Below are 16,749 nucleotides of genomic sequence, written 5' to 3'. Positions count from 1 at the left end.
CCTTCATGTGAGTACCACCTACTCCCAGCAGGCCCCAGGGCTCGGGTCTGAGGCTCTACCTGAGGCATAGCTCTGAAGCCTGATCATGCACCCCTGCTCCCCACATCACAGCACTGTGCCTTGCAACTCTCGCCAGACCTCCTCCTGCTCTCCATCCTGGACCCTGCAGTAGTCCCCCAACTGGTCTCCAATCTCAGTTTCTAGCCACCAGTCAGAGTCTGATCCACAAATCTGACCAGGTCCCAGTGCCTCACACATCCTCTCACCTGGACTCTTGCTGCCACCCCCATCCCACCATCCTGCCACCACCCTGCCTTCCTAGACTCCCACTGGGCTGGTTCTGTCAGGCCACTTTCCACTCAGCCCTGCAGTGAGATAGCTTTAAAAGGCATATCCCTCTTTACAACCTCCAGTGGTCCCTGGGACCAATCTAAATTCCCCACACTTCCTCCAGCCCCATGTTTCTGCCTGGACTCCCATCCCCATCCCCCAAGGCCACTCCTTCCTGTCCTTCAGATCTCTACTGACACATCACCTCCTTGGGGAGGGATTCCTGGACAACAGCACATTCTCTCTAGCACTCCCAGCACTTCTCTTGGTTTTTGTGTTTTCTGCCTCCCTGCTAGAATGTCAGCAGCCTGCAGGCTGCCCGAGTCCTGCCTGCCCTTTTCAGGGCTCCATCCTCACTGCCCAGAACAAAGCCTGGCATACGATAAGCACCAGTAAACCTTGGCAGAATGAAAGGAGGGGCTGCAGGGAAGGAAGCCTTGCTCAACTACAGGTAACGACAGGGACCCCTGGAACAGGGAGGGGAGTTGGGGCGGCTCTGGCCTTGGCCAGCCTCCCTTGGAACATCTATGTTGTCCCCTCCAGTCAGCCTCACGACTCCATGAGCTGATGCCCTTCTCATATGTTCCCCAGCTGGGTCATCACTTTCCTGTACCCCAACCTCATGCCCCAGACCCCTGAACCTTTGCCTTAGAAGTCCCACAGGCCTTGGGGTTCTTCCCCGAGCTTAGTGCTTTCCCCAGGCCTGTCCCTCCCCATGGATCCCCACTTCAGAGGATCCCCACTTGCAGTCAACCAAAGCCACCACCTGGGCACTGACAGCTCCCATGAGGGTTCAATGTCTGGCTCAGCATCTGGCACAGGGAAACCCCTTAATAAATTCAGTGGGGTGAATGCATCCGGGCTCCACCCTCTCATTCTCACCCTCCTCACTGAGACTTTTACAACACAGATCTTAAACAACCCCGAGTACTCATCCCTTCCCCAGGCCAGACCTCCCACTGCTCTCTATCCTGGACCCTGCAGCAGTCCTCCGACTGGTCTCCAATCTCAGCTTCTAGCCACCAGTCAGAGTTTGATCCACAAATCTGACAGGTCCCTGGGTCTCCTGCCTCCTAGCCCCTCTGGACAAACAGCAGTTCTTCCCACCCGCCTAGCTGACCTCCCTCTAGTCTTCCAATGTCACAGGGATACCAGACCCAACCGGCCTAGGCTTAAATCCAGACTCACTTAATTGCTGGGTGATCTTCTTATATATATAAATAAATATTTTTTTAGTTTTTATGGACCTTTATCTTATTTATTTATATGCAGTGTGAGAATCGAACCCAATGCCTCACACTTGCTAGGCAAGTGCTCTACCACTGAGCCACAACTCCAGTCCCTAGGGGTGATCTTGAACAAACCATTTTCCTTATCTGTGCCTCAATGTCCTCACCCATGTTGTGAAAATGGAACCCCTGCCATGCTGTGTAAGGACTTAAGGTTAAATCTGGTGAGAAGGGCTTAGCGGGAAAGAGCAACTTTATGAACAGTGACTCCAGTCCTTCTGCAGCACAGGCAACCTGCTGTCTCCCAACTCACCGGCTCTGAACCCGTATGCCTGGAGCCCCTCGCACGCACACACCTGCACAGCGCTTGCAGATGACGACGCAGAGGTTGATGGAGGCCCAGTCGGGCTGTGCAGCCCCGCAGTCAGCACAGAACCTGTTGGGGGCTGCGGCCCAGATGCGCTCAGTCACTTCTGAGGTGGACAGAGCCTCAGCAATGGCTCCCTGCATGGCCTCCAGCCACTGCTCCTTCTCTAGCTCTGACTCGGCCGAGAAGCTGGGAACACAGGAGTAAGAGGACTGCTGGGAAAGGGCCCAGAGGGACTTGGGGCAGCAGGAAGGAGCACAGCATCAGGGTGGGGAGGGGTGCAGAACAAGGCTTTAGGAGTTCCTGGAAAAGAGAGGCCTTCTGAGTCTGGTGAGGAAGGCAGGCATGGACAAAGGAAAGGACACTGAATCTGAGGTATAGATGGAGTGGGGGGACTCTGCCCAGGCCAGGGAGGTGGAAAGAAATGATGCATGGACTAAGACCTGATAGATGAGCAGGGCTAAGCTAGGTGAATGGTGGTGGAAGGGCATTCTAGACAGAGGGGACAGCATGCGCAGAGGGGCAGGGCACACATGGGCACTCCAGGACCACATAGGCCTGTGCTAGGCAGAGGAGGTCAAGGCGTACCCCCAGCACAGCCGAGCACCTATAGTGGTTTGAAGTGGGAGTAAGGGAAGGGTACAGATATGTCTCTAAAAGACCCCTATGCCATCCGCATCTTTAACCGCCTTTCTATTCTAGTCGACCCAATATACACAGATACCTGGAGCCCTGCCACACCATTTCCTGCTCTTCACGTAGAAAGTCCTAGATGGACAATAAATGGATGAGTGTCCCCCACCCCAAAAAGACCCCCCTGGCTCTTTCCCTGCTGCCACCACCACCTCCAAGCCACACGTATATTCAAGATTCTGCACCACATGCACCTACCACCATGCTGAGAAAGGCGTTACTGATAGAAAGGTAATGGATGTTAGCACCACTTTACAAGAGGGGCTGAAGACTCCCCTTATCCACAAAAGCCTGTCACTGGAATTCCCAAAGCTTCCAAAGCCTAGCAAGTTCCAAGTCCATCTTTGTGTGCCTGCACCCAACCGTGCCCTGTATTTCAGGTAGGGGAAGCCCTTTGTGCTGAACATCCATCCAATCAACCTAATTAAGGTTGATGAGGAGAGTGAGTGGCCTCTGTAAAACAGAAATAAAGGGGAAACCCCATCACATGGGTGGTTGCTGTTGTGTGCTAATTAAGAATTCTGGGGCTGGGGCTCAGCGGTAGAGCGCTTGCCTAGCACATGTGAGATCCTGGGTTCGATCCCCAGCACCACATAAAAGTAAAAAAAAAAAGGTATTGTGTACAACTACAACTGAAAAATGAATATTAAAAAAAAAAAAGAATTCTGGACTGCCGGTGCAGTGATACACACCTGTAATCCAGCTACTAAGGAGGCTGGGGCAGGAGGATCACAAGCTCAAGGCCAGCCTCAGCAACTTAACAAGACCCTCAGCAACTGAGCAAGACCCTATCTTGAAATAAAATTTTTAAAAGGGCTGAAGATAAGGCTCAGTGGTAGAGTGCTTGTCTAGTATGTGCAAGGCCCGGGGTTCAATCCCTAGTGCCACCAAAAAAAAGAAGGAAAAGAATTACAGCAAAAATCTCAGGCCAAGATGTCATTAGTACTTCAAATGTAAGAAATGGACAAATAAAAACTTGGCTTTCAACGAAATGACTAACACTCTGTGGTCACAGTGGACAGAGCAAAGTGGCACAGGCAGCCACAAAGTGAAGAGGTAGGGGTCTGGGGTCAGAGGGCCAGTCAGGCCCAGGCCAAGAGGGTAAGGGCAAAGCAACAGGAACAGATAGAGATGGGGCAAGACAGGGGCGGTGGCAGATTTGCACAGTGGTAAGGAGACCCAGGGATTCTCAGGGGTAGAGATGGAGCCCTGGGAGGATCAGGGGACCCTACGAAAGGAGATGTCCACAGAACTGTCAGACACACAGGCCTAGAACTGGAGAGCCAGCTGGGCTAAGGGCAAAGATGGTGGCGGTGAGAACGGTGATACAGAGTGGTTCCCACAGTGTTGGAGTCCTCAGTCTCTAGGAAACAGGGGCACGACAAGGCAGTGGTCTCCCAGGTCACACAACTAATCAGAGGTGGGCCCATGGTTGGGACCCAGGCACAGCATGGTGCCTCAGAAGTGGCAGCTGAAAGTCTGGAAGTGGTAAGGCTGCTCAGGGAGAGAACAGAGGATAGACGCAGACACTGAAGAAAGCTGGGGACCAGGGAGGAGCATCCAGAACGTACCCTCAAGACAAAATGAGGAACCATTGAGTGGAGGGAACATGCATGACAGCAAAAGCACTATCAAGAGAGCAGGGCTGGGCTGGGTAGTAGCTGAGAGAAGAGGGCTTGCCTCGCACACACAGGCTCTGGATTGATCCCCAGCACCAATGGGGGGTGGGGGGAAGCAGGGCAACCAGAGGACAGCAGGGGAGAGTGGGGGAGCAGCTGGCTGGTGAAGCAAGCTGGTAGGGGTGACCTGTGAGCTGTGCGGTAGGCATGGGGTACGGGGGGACCAGTGGGAAGCAGAGTGCAGTAGGCGTCTACTTAGAAAGGAGAGACAGCTCAGCAAGAAAAAGCAAAGGACCTGCACAGGTGGGGCAGGGCTGGGTGGGAAGAAAACCATCCTAGCAGGGGCAGCTCCACATACATGAAGAGAACACAAAAGGCGAGGATGCAGGCGAGCCTGGGGGGCAGGCACACCTGAAGATGCGGTAGGGCGTGGTGAGGTCAAAGCTGCGCCGATCCAAGTCCTTCACGTTTCCCACGCTCATGTCGATGAAGGTGATGCCGATGCCCAGGTGGTATTCCTGGCGGGAGAGGGAGGGATGAGGGTGAGGCCTCGGTGGACTAGAAAGTGCCCAGGAAAAAGATAAGGGAGGACTCAGGGATCGGAGCATGGGGAAATGGCCTGCGCTCAGGGTCCAGAGCAACGAGGAGCGGGTGCCAGAGCCAGGAGGTGACAGGAGGGCAGTGCTCAGGGAGCAGGCAAGGGATGGGCTGAGATCCAGAGGCAGAAGGAGGGGAGGCAAAGTCCTGGGCTCAGTGCCGGGAAGGTGGAGCTGAAAGTACAGGGCTCGGAGAATGGGCAAGGGACAGGAAGAAGGACCAGGGTGGCAGACATGGGGCAGGGGGAGCCTCAGTGGCCTGACCCAACCTTCTCACCTCCAGATTCTTATAGAGCTGCACTTTGTCACCGACCACGGTCACATATAGCTTATTTTTAAAGCCACGCAACTCCAGGCTGCCAGCATGCTCTGGCTGCTCTGAGCCTCGAACTCCCAACAGATAAGCACTGGCCGGCCGGGCCCGAGCACGCTGCTCAGCCACTGCCTGCTGCAGGGCCTGCATCCACTCCTGCCTCTCCACTAAGCAGAGAAGAAGGGATAAGTCTGAGCTCAGCCTGGCAGGGAGCCCCAGGGTCTCCTAGCCTTAGGCTCCTTGGGAAACACCTCTGCCAGAAGTCCACCCAGACTGGCGCTTCTTCCTCTGCCTAACTTCTCTGACTCAAACAAGCTCAGGCCCCTGTCCCCGTTTGGGCCACTTAGGCTGGGTAAGTCACTTCACTTGTCTGAGCCTGTTTCCCCTGCATCCGGGAATATGTGGTTCTGAGAGTCACGGAGTGTGGGGGACCAGTCAGAGCAGCCCCTTCTTTCCCTCCCTCCCTAGGTGTGAGGTGGGGGAGCAGATGTCTCTTCCTCCTCCTTATCTGACCAAACTTCCAGCTTCCTTTCCCCGCTCCACACATGCAACCCCTCCCACTCCCCACCATCACTCTCTGCCCGGAAAGCAAAGGTCCGGTTGTTAGTGATCACTTCAAACTTCTGGTCCCCAATGGCAGTCACACGGGAGATGCAGGCCACAGAGATGAAGCGCTTAGAGTAGGCATCCTGGGGAAGAGACAAAAGCTATATTTCATGGGGGCGGTGGGGACCTCCCTTGCTTCCCTCAGCCTCAGCTGAACTGAAGGCTGCAGAGGTCTCCGGCAGTGATCAGGGATCGCCCTGTGCTGACCCCAAACACTGCCCGTGGGCCAGGAAGACACAGTTCAAAGAGTCAGACCACACTGTTAATGAGGACTCAGTTAGACTCCACCTGGATCCAACATCAAAGTTCAGCCCAGCCCAGCCTGAGCAGGGGTCAAGTCAGGACTGATCTAAGTAAGCCTCACCTTGTTACTGTCAAAATATCGCAGGTGATCAGCATCCAATCTCACCCATCGCTTCTGATAGATATAAGATCTGGAGAGAAGAGACAGAAGGACCACAGATCAAAGGACTGGATGTCACGGGAGAGGTTCCAGAATTACCCTAGCCCCACCACCCCAGCAGTCATACACAAAGTTAGGATCAGCCAGGTACAAGGGAGGAATGATCTCAAGTAGTCACTGAAAGGAAGATGGGCTTTCCCTATAGCAAGAGTGACTGAAGTCAGACTCAAAATAGGACTTCTTAAGAACAATAAAACATAGTGGTATGGATAATCAGTGGTTAGGGCATGTCGGAAGGAGTCTCCCTCAAATAATCTTGGAGCCCACTGATCTCTGGAACCATGACACCAGTGTCTTGGAGCACGCCCACCCCATGTGGACACCAGCAGGACCCAAGAGGCCTCACTCACCCCTGTGGTGGGTTCTTGTCCAGCCAGCCGGCCTTGATGACCGGTATAATGGGGCTGGAGCCCCCAGGCAGCTCCTCCATGGGTTGTGGTGGGAGCTCAGGGGTCAGGCTGGGCAAGGGTGAGATCAGGCCACTGGTGTGCCATCCACCACTAGGAAAAGAGGAGGGACGGAGAGCAGTGGATAGAGTCTCCCTCAGGATGGGGACTGGGGAGATGGGAGGGCTGGGCTGGGCTTTGAAAAGGAGGATGGCTGGGAGGGGGAACTACCAGAGGAGTAGACACTCACTTGGGGACACCCTCGTAGGCGTGGTCATCCTCATCCTCTTCGTCCCCGGACAGTTCCTCCCCCTCACTCAGCAGACTGGCCACGCGCACGGCCCGTGGGACTTGGCGTGGTGGGGGCTCCTCCTACCCCCCAGGCCCACTCAGCATCAGGCTTCCCTTCAAGCCCCAGATCACAGCCCCGGGAGTTGCCACATGCACCTCTGTCCACTCCATCCCTTCCCTACACAACTCAGCATTTTTACTTCTGCTTCCTCCCACCCCCATCCCTGCCAGCTAAGACCATGCTGGGACCCAGGCTCACAAGGACCAGAGACCCAGTGGCACACAGAGATCTAGGACAGGGACAAAGACAGAAAGCTAAGAAAGAGAAAGACTCAGGACGAGGGAGAGAAGACAAGCACTGAGAGAGGGTGACATGGGAACACAGAAAGTAAAATAGACAGAGGGATAGCTGCTCCAAGACAGACACAGAGGGAGGGGGCAGGCCACACATATGTAGACACAGTTGAAGCCTGGAGCAGAAGCCCCCTGGTTCAAGGTTCTGGGGTTGCACTGGACTCTACCCCTACATGGCAAAACAAAGAAATGGGAAAGGGAACTCCCCAGGTCTAGGAGGCAGCTGGGCGGCCCTCCCTCCATACCAACAGCAGGCAACCCAACCTGCCCACCTTCTTGGTCATCACGCTGGCCGGGGCCCTAGGCCCCTCCTCTGGGATTTCATCATAGTCAGAGTCATCTGGTGAGAAAGAGGGCGGGGGAGACCCTGCAGCAAATGGCTTGGCCATACCTCTCGAGACTTGGCAGCTTGGCTTCAAAAAGCCCACCTCCATACCACAGCTCCCACCCCCACCCTAGCCTGGCTTTCAAAAAAGGCATGGGGACAGGAAGTGCTATTTATATCAAAGAAGAGGCAGGGCCACCACAGGGAGGTCTGACCAGGCAGCAAACTTGGAGGTCGGAGCAGGGACGGCCCCCAAAAGGCTACAAAGGCAACAAGAATTAAGGAAAGTAGACCACCCCACAGCCGCAAGCCGGCTCCAAGGGAGCACTTCCTACCCTGAAGCCAAGGCTCACTCAGGCTGTGTCCCGCCCGTAGTGGTCAGGAGATCAGGCAGGGGCACCGTCTCCATTTTATTTAGTTAGTTTTTTTACATTTTTGGTACAGGGATTGAACTCAGGGGCACTTAACCACTGAGTCACTTCCCCATCCTTTCTTATAGTTTATTTAAAGACAGGGTCTCGCTAAGTTGCTCAGGGCCTCACTAAGTTGCTGAGGCTGGCTTTCAACTTGCAATCCTCCTACCTCAGCCTCCCAGACTGCTGGGATTATAGGCATGCACCACCACGCCTGGCAAGCAGTCTCCATTTTGCAGATAAAAATGATACTAAATGATAAAAATGATACATGGAGAACCCATGACCTGCTCAGGCAGCACAGTGGGCTGGTGGCAGGCAGGCAGCAAGGTAAGCGTCACCCTCGCATGCTCCCCAGGGCTAATCCCAGGTAACTTGCCAGGAGCCCCATCTGGCTGCAGTACCCACCAAACTCCGGTGGCTGGCGGGGAGGCTTCGGAGGGATCTCTGGGGGGCAGGGAGGCCCCTGGGGGACGGTGGATGCAGGCTCCTCTGGCTCTGGCTGTGGATGGGATGACAGTGGTGGCAACAATTCCTCCTTGGAGGGAAGGCTGGGAACAGAACAGATGCTCAGTGTCACTAGGCGACAGAGGCAGGACTCGAGCCCTGGGAGCCAGCTCACCTGGCTGCCGCATACCCACACCCTACAGACGCCCCCCTCGGGAGCTCCTCACACAGCCCCTCACCTTACTTTCCTGACAGAGACCCTTCCCGGCACAAAGTCTAAGGGAAGCGGGCGCCCTCCTCAACCTGAATGAGCTGGTCGCCTATCCCCAATATTCCAGAATTTAGCCACTGGGTGTCCACTCTGGAGGAAGGATAGAGACTAGAATGGAGATCAGAAAAGGCTTCCTGGGGGAGGTGATGCTGAACCTGCACTTTTAAGGGTAGGAAGGCATTTGTTGGCAAAGAAATGAGACAGAAATGAAATGGACATTGAGGCTGAAGGCACAAACCACAGTCTCCAAAACCACCTCATGAGCCCCTGAACTGTGGATCTCTGGACTAAGGCTACCTTCTCTCTTGTCCAGACTTCAATACTACTTCCTGGGTACCCTCAGACCCCTCAACTCACCTCGCCCCAACATACTCATCTCTCATGACACCACTTCTTCATCTCCACTATCACTCTCCTCCCCCGACTCTCCAGGGACAGGTTCAGGGCCCCCTGGGCTCTCACACCACCTGTTTCTGTCTGGTCTTTGTCATCAAAGGCAAGATCTGAATATCGCCCCGGTCTCTTAAGCTCCTGTGTGTTCTGGGACAAGTGCCGTGCCTCTCTGAACCTCAGTTTCCTCTTCTATAAAATGGGGCTATTTGCACTGGGAGGGTGGTGGGGGATTAACAGACAAGATATGACACAGGACAGTACACAGGATGTTCAGGCAACACCAGCTGGAACAAGTGCAGAGCCCTGGAGGCCAGGTTCCATCACCTGCCTCTGCCAGTGTCCTACAGGGGCCAACAAAGAGCAGCAGAGTGGGCAGCTTCCCTTGGTTATTTTTGGTCTGGTCTGTTCCCATATTCCTGGCAATGACTAACAGTGTGTTAAAAGCAAGGAGGACTAGGAGGGCAGGACTGGGTCAACATGGGGCTGTTGTACGCCCTTCTTCAGCTCTAGATCAAGTCCTCCTCTGAAAGTTTGCCCTGAGCCCTCCCGTCTGCTCCCCTAGTCCCTGTGTTTCCCTCCATTATGAACTTCATACAAAATTATTCCAAATGATACTTCAAAGTCCCATGTGATGGTTACTGTGTGTCTAAGCAGATTGAACCCCTAGCTCCAACCCGTGTTTCTTAGAACACGTAACTACTTCCGAATTATAGTGCATAACCAAAGGGAATGTGCCCACCCGCTCCTGTGCAGTCTGACCTTCAGCTGGCTTCCAGCCCTCTCCCTCTGGACACTCCTCCTGGTGGCCTGGCAGCCTTGTTACTAGGCAGCACTGCACCGGCACGCTGGCCTGCATCGGGAACTGTCAGTAGACTCTGAATCTGGGAGATAAGCCAGAGCTTGAGCTTCCCCCACTGGGGTGACTTATAACGAGGTACATCCCAGGCAGGGCCTAAAGCCACACATGTGTGGTTGCCCTCTTGGCACAAGAGGTTTCTAAACCAGGCTTGGCTCCCTGCGAGCCACATGTCCACTCTGATTCCTCAGCCCCTCCCTCTGAGCTGTCACCTGGAGGACCATGGAGAGCGTGCAGATGTTGCATGTATGCCACGAGGACCCCATAGCAGAGGAAGACCTGCAGCTGCTGGTGGCAAGCTGCTCTGGACCCTGTCTGCCTCTCTGAGAATCTGATAACGAGGGGGCTGTGGCGTCTTGAGGTGGCTATGGTGGTCTCAAGAGCTTGAACATTTAGCTGAACTTAAGAAAACCCTCTGGTGGGCACAGTACCATTTGACCCATTCTCCCCCATTTGACCCTTAGGTCCCTTTAGAGCAGGGGAAGCATCTGACTCAATATTCCCACTATCCAGGGCAGGGAGGGCCTGGCTGAGTTGGTGGCAAGAGCACGTTGGACAGGGGGGTGGGAGGAAAGGTAGTCTCTGGGCAGGTGGGTAAATTGGTCATTAGGGTTGAAAGAGAAGCAAACGAAGTATGAATGATGACCAAAGAACCAAAGAACCCACAGGCCGAAGAACATGCCCCAGCTGGTCAGAACAATGTCCTTGGAGACTGCTTGACAGGCAAGTCCATCAATCACTCTGCTGCTTCCCAGATGCCAAGAGCACCAAGCAAGGCTGAAGGGGTGTAGCTCCCAACACCTGCCCAGGTCTAAGGGCTGATGGGAAGAGGGGGACAACAGGGCCAGGCTGCCCACTGCTCCTCACTGTTGGTATCCAGGTGGCATCAGCCCCTTCACTCTGGTTCCCAGTCCGTCCCCATCCCTGTCCTGACTGTCTTGTGGCAAGGGGTCTGCCATACTGAGACCTCTGCCTCCACCCCACCTTCTCAGTTCTTGTATCCTCAGAACTGAGCAGAGATTTATAAACAAATGACTATCTAGATTAATTAATTCTTATTAATAAATGATGTGTGTCTATGTATGTGTGTTCCCAGCCACCTTCTAAGTATTTTACATGGATTCATTCATTTACTTTTTTCAAGGGCTCTATAATTCAAGGCTTGTTATCCTACTTTACAGATGAGAAAACTGAGGTGCAGAAATTTTAAGTAATTTGTCCTTGGGCCTACGGCTGGATTTGAACCCATCCCAGCACTACAGCCTGGCAAATGAGGCCTGAGAAGTATAAGGATTTCTCTGAGGCCTGTCTCCTCACAATAGCCACCTAGGCTGAGGGTCTAGCCAGCTCTAGAGCTGACACTCTATCCAAAGGGAACAAAATCACAGCTCCGATGGCTGCCCAGTGACTAAGGCAAGAAGGGAGAGGGGAACACAGGAAAAGGGCTCCTCTCCCAGCAGGAAGGGAACTATGTCCCAGGAAGGGGGGACAAAGGGCTTCTAGTAAACCTCCATGCCCTATTCTAGCCACCTCCTCCAGGAAACCTCCTGGCTGACCCCTGCTTGCCTAGCACAGGGTATCAGGGCCTGCTGAGTCAGCCCTGGGCCCAGGAAAGAAGAAGTGGTGTCCGGAAGGCAGAGCATGTAGGAAAACCCCAGGGAAGGGCAGTGTCCCTCTACCGAGAATGGGGCCCATGGAGTGCCCTTGCCCGTCTCACAGGGCTTGCACCCTAGAAGCAGCCGTCAGCCCAGATGAGGTCCAGCTGGGGTGCTGCTCACTGGCCTCTGCCCCATTCCAGGGCACAAATGCACGATCCCACCTCCAGGCCATTGCTCACTATTTCCTCCTGCTCTTGCCCTCTTCCCCACATCGTCACCCATGGAAGTCTACCTGCACCTCCAGGCAGTCCCCAGGATGCCCCAGTGGAGCTCCTCCCCAGCCTCCCTGATGCCACTGGCTTCCCTGCTCCTTCAGTCCTTCCACTTCTCGTCAAGAGACAGGTGACACCTATGCCCACAGCACAACAGGGCACCCTGAGCAGGGTTGATCCACCAGACTGGGCCTGCAGTCCAACAAGTCTGACTTATGGGACTAGGGAAAATACCCAGCAGACCTTATACCCAGGAGCAGGGGAACATGACGGTCCCAAGTTAGGAAAAAAGAACAGAGTGACTGTTTCATTAATCACAAAACCCAGAAATAATGACAGTTAAAAGTGGCACTGTTAATAACCATGTCAAGACAGTAGGCACAAATAGGGCCTGTCCCAGGCAAAATGAGATGTGTGGTCACTCTAATTAAGAGACAGAGCTTAGCTGGGCATGGTGACACATGCCTGTAATCCCTGAGGCTTGGGAGGCTAAGGAAGGAGGATCGGGAGTACAAAGCCAGCCTCAGCAATAGTGAGGCACTAAGGAACTCAGTGACACTTCTAAATAAAATACAAAACAGGACTGGGGTTATGGCTCAGTGGTTGAGTGCCCTTAAGCTCAATCCCCAGTAACCCCCCCGCCCCCAAAAAGAGAAATAGGGCTTTGGGCTGGGATTACAGCTCAGTGGCTCATGCCTATAATCCCAGCAGCTGGCCTCACTCGTGTGAGGCACTGGGTTGGATCCAGCACCACATAAAAATAAATAAAATGAAGGTATTTTGTCCACCTATAATAAAAATAAATAAAAGAAACAGGGGCTTGGTGCCAGGCAAATGTGGGTTTGAATCTCACCTCAACCATCATCAGTCTGTGACCCCAAGCTACTCACTTCACCTCTTAGCCCGTTTCCCCTCTGACCTGCCTCCGTGCTTATGGATACCTCAATAAGGGAGCACCATGCATCACCTGCACAGCTTTCTCACCTGGCTGTGGGTGAAGGAGACTCAGTCTTACAGGCTAGGCCAGAGGCAGCTGTCCAGCCTCCTCCTCCTCTAACTGCCTCTGACTCCCCTTTAGATTTTTCTCTTTTGGGGGTGGGGGTATTCCAGGGATTGAACTCAGGGGCATTCAACCACTGAGCCGCATCCTCAGCCCTATTTTGTATTTTATTTAGAGACAGGGTCTCACTGAGTTGCTTAGTGCCTCACTTTTGTGGAGGCTGGCTTTGAACTTGTGATCCTCCTGCCTCAGCCTCCCAAGCTGCTGGAATTATAGGCATGTGCCACAGCACTTGGCCCCTTCAGATTTTTCAATCTCCACTGATCTCTGGCCAGAGGAACCAGGTCTCACCTTGAGGGTAGGTAGGCTGCAGAGAGGCCTGAATATCTTGCTGGCCTTGGACTTACTAGCCAGTCACATTCCAGGCCTCCTTGACTGAGCTGCATTCTATAAACACATCTTTTTTAAAAAATATATATTAATTTTTTTTTAGTTGTAGTTGGACACAATACCTTTATTCCATTCATTTATTTTTATGTGGTGCTGAGGATTGAACCCAGGGCCCTGGGTATGTTAAGCAAGTGCTCTACCACTGAGCCACAATCCCAGCCCATATAAACACATCTTTGCATGCACTGTTCCTTCACTTGGAACACCCTTTCCTGTCTGGCCAAATTCCTACTCTTCCTTCAAAAGGCACACAGCACACATTCTCCCCTTCCACTGTGGGCCTCCCCTCACACTACAGGCCAGTACAGGGCCTCCTTGGGGCTCCCCCAGTCACCATGCTTCCTATCACACAGCATGTCTGTCTGTGCTGCTCACTGAAATGACCTCAGCGGACCAAATACTCTGTCTATACTCCAGCTTGGAAGCAGGAACTTGTCCCTAAGATACCACATGGGCCTTGAAAGAACCCAGGCCAATCCCAGTCCCCCAGACTCTCACCAGCAGGGCTGCAAGATGAGGCCAGGCCCAGAGATCTGGGGACATCTGTGTCTTTCCCTGGTCTCCCCTACCCATGGGGACAAACTTTCCCAGTTGCCCACTTCCTCATTCGTGCCCTGGCCTCCTCAGCAGCCCAAGCTTTAATCCTATGCCTCTTGCTTCCTCCACGGCTGCTCTGTCCTTCCGGGCATGGTGACACATGCCTGTAATCCCTGCTCCACAGGCCAAGCCCTCTAGCACTCCCGCAGCACTCACTTCTGCTCAGGCTGCAGCATACAAAGCCCCTCCTGGAGTCTCCCTTGCCAGAATGGACATCTGCAGCGTGTCTCTCCTAGGGCCAATCCTCTCCCTGCCTCCAGCATCCAACAAAGGGGGCTTAGTGAATGTGTACTGAATGACCACTGCCCTGCCCTGCCCACATCCCAGTCACAGAAAGGTCAGCCCACCAAGCACCAGAGCCCAATGTACAGCCAAGGCACTTCTCTTGAGGACAAGCCTACTACTTGCTATGCATAGTGTGCCAGGTTTCTGCTGGGGGCTTTTTACATTTAATGATCAGAAATCATCACCTCTATGGTGCTCAGAACATGCCTCTTCCCTCCTCTAAGTGCACAGGCCTGCTGGGGCCTCAGTGGCACTCCCACTGCCAGGCCTATGTGGAGCTCCCCACAAGCCAGCCCTGCTGCTGTGGACAGGAGGCAGCAGAGGCCTATTGCCATGGCAGTTCTGTGTACTTCTCAGGCCTGGCCCTGTGCTGGCTCCTGAGGGCAGGAAGGGGAGGAAGTTCAGCCCTCAGGGAACTCACAGACTATAGCTCACAGAACTCCACCACCATCCCGGCTGCCCAGGTTAGAGGCTACTCTATGTCCCCAGTGACCAGAGAGCTGCTGAGTTCATTAGAGATCCACAGTCATGGGGGCAGCACTCCAAAGGCACCCACCACACTAGAGCCCTGGACAGGAGAGGGTAGAAATACACAAACAATGTGCCAGCCCTCTGCACACCTCCCTACCATGCTGGACTGGAGGTGGGGGTCCAGAAAAATGCAACCTTGAGGGGAACAGTAAGTTAAAGCAACCTAAGTCTCCCCAAGGGAATTGCCAGAGGGGTGCTGAGAGCTAGGAGTGGACACCAGAACTGAGGAGGTGGGCACCAGGGCCCTACAGAGCAGAGACCCCATAGGGGAACAGTGAGGCAGAGTCTGAGAAAGGCCCAAAATAGACACCGTGGGCTCTTAGTGGACCCAGGAAAAAAGTTATGGGGAGACAGAGACATGGAAAGCCCAGAGGAGAAGGAGAAGAGAGGGGAAAATAGAAGAAGTGGAGAAACTGATAGAAGATAGGAAATTCTAAAAGCCAACAGACAAGGGGGAGCAGAGCACCCTAGAAAATCTGGCCTGGGGGTAACAGCCAGACAGACAGACAGACAGGGACTCTGGGGCCCTTAGGCTCCCTCCCATCCACCCGACAGCCCAGCCAGGCTGCTCCTTGCTCACCCTCAGAGGCCCGCTGGGTCCTGGGCCCAAGGACTCCAAGGCTCCAACCAGGCAGGCTCAGTGTGTGCTCAAGTGTCGTGTCCTGCCCAAACAAGCCTGTGTCAGCCTGGGCTGGCCTCACAGACTGCCTGGGCCCTTTTCCCAGGTGTGTCTGCGGCTGGGTTCCCTTGGAGATGTTGGAACCCAAGAGTCTCTCTGTGCCTGTGATTTGTCTCTGAGTATTTATAAATCGCTTCTCTGAGTGTGTATATTTCTGAGTTTACCTGTGAATCTGTCTGGGAGAATGAGTGTGTGTGTGTTTGTGTATGTGCATCCAGCTCTGGTCTCCCCAGCTTCCTGCTCTCTGCCTCCCCCACCCCCTGAAGCCCGGGCCAACACGCATACTTCCTGAAAACACTGACTGAGAGAGGAAAGTCACCCAGAATCCCCTGGGGCAGACACTTCCTCCCCGCCCCCTTGCCCCCACCCCCAAGCTAAGATGGGACAACCAGCAGTGTCTGCTGGTCTTGTGAGGTCTTACAGGATGGACGCCCAGGAAGCCCTGGCCTTGGCTGGCCCCTGCAGTAGCCTCTCCCACTTCCTACGCGCATGAGAAAGCCCAGAGAGGCTGAGAAAGAAGTTCTTCAAAGGGAACAGGTTCTGCCCCAGCAACAAGTGATCAGTCTTCAGGAAGACCGGGGATTGGCTGGGTGAAGGCAGTTAGAGCAAAGGAGGGAGACCTTGCAGTACGACTCCAGCTAACAGCTGCCCCCTCCAGGCAAATATTTCCTTTTTCAGAGATATCTACAGGCATCCAAATACCAGAGGGGAAAACTAAGGCTAAGAGCAAGCTGGGAGGGGCTCTCTGGAGTGACCCTCATGTCCTTGATCAGAAATGACCCCTGTAGAGACCAGCAGAGTAGAGGGAAAGGAGGAGGTGAGGAAAAGGGGAAATGCTGGGGAATGTTATTTACCAAGTTATGTTGTTATATCATGTGCATGAACGAAATAACAAATCCCACTATTAAATATAACTATAGTGCACCAGTAAAAAATATGGAAAAAATTTAAATGTCTTTGGTAGGGAAAAAAAAAAGAAAGAAAGCAGTGACCTCTCTGTGACTCTCAGGGAAGCTCAGAGTTCACATCTACAAAAAGGAGCTGATGGGCCGGGGCTGTAGCTCAGTGGTAGAGCGCTTGCCTAGCATGCGTGAAGCACTGGGTTCGATCCTCAGCACCACATAAAAATAAATAAATTAAATTAAAGTATTTAAAAAAAAAAAAAAGGAGCTTGGAGACCAGGAGGCAAGGTTGAATCCCTGCTTCCCCTCTGCTTGGCTGGGTGAATATGGACAAGTATCTTAGCATCTCTAGATGCTAGAGGAAGGAGGGTAAGCAGGATGAGTCCTCTTAGGTGTCCAAGGATTTGGGGCATTTGGGGGTCCAGGTATGACAGGAGCACAAGTTCAGCAAGTTCTCCACCAGAGGTTTAAATAATGGTAAAG

General features: G+C 53.6%; 1 protein-coding gene across 12 annotated transcripts in view; it reads right to left on the bottom strand.

Moving 5' to 3' along the window:
* Positions 1-16,749, bottom strand: part of Arap1 (ArfGAP with RhoGAP domain, ankyrin repeat and PH domain 1) — a 63,518-nt gene that overhangs the window by 20,226 nt on the left and 26,543 nt on the right. For 8 of the 12 annotated variants that reach the window (XM_076846682.2, XM_076846687.2, XM_076846683.2 and 5 more), the window contains 9 exons: positions 8,394-8,536; positions 7,520-7,587; positions 6,853-6,974; positions 6,567-6,716; positions 6,118-6,187; positions 5,716-5,836; positions 5,112-5,314; positions 4,650-4,756; positions 1,916-2,115 (listed from right to left, as the gene is read on the bottom strand). In XM_076846682.2, coding sequence (XP_076702797.2) covers positions 1,916-2,115; positions 4,650-4,756; positions 5,112-5,314; positions 5,716-5,836; positions 6,118-6,187; positions 6,567-6,716; positions 6,853-6,974; positions 7,520-7,587; positions 8,394-8,536 — 1,184 coding nt within the window. Of the gene's footprint in view, positions 1-1,915; positions 2,116-4,649; positions 4,757-5,111; positions 5,315-5,715; positions 5,837-6,117; positions 6,188-6,566; positions 6,717-6,852; positions 6,975-7,519; positions 7,588-8,393; positions 8,537-15,265; positions 15,628-15,785; positions 15,861-16,749 lie in introns of those variants that run through there. The other 4 variants (XM_076846690.2, XM_076846689.2, XM_076846691.2 and 1 more) reach the window with 4 other exon arrangements.

Source organism: Callospermophilus lateralis, chromosome 2, assembly GCF_048772815.1.
Source record: "Callospermophilus lateralis isolate mCalLat2 chromosome 2, mCalLat2.hap1, whole genome shotgun sequence".
NCBI classification, from domain to species: Eukaryota; Metazoa; Chordata; class Mammalia; order Rodentia; family Sciuridae; genus Callospermophilus; species Callospermophilus lateralis.
This window is presented reverse-complemented; position numbering and strand designations above follow the sequence as displayed.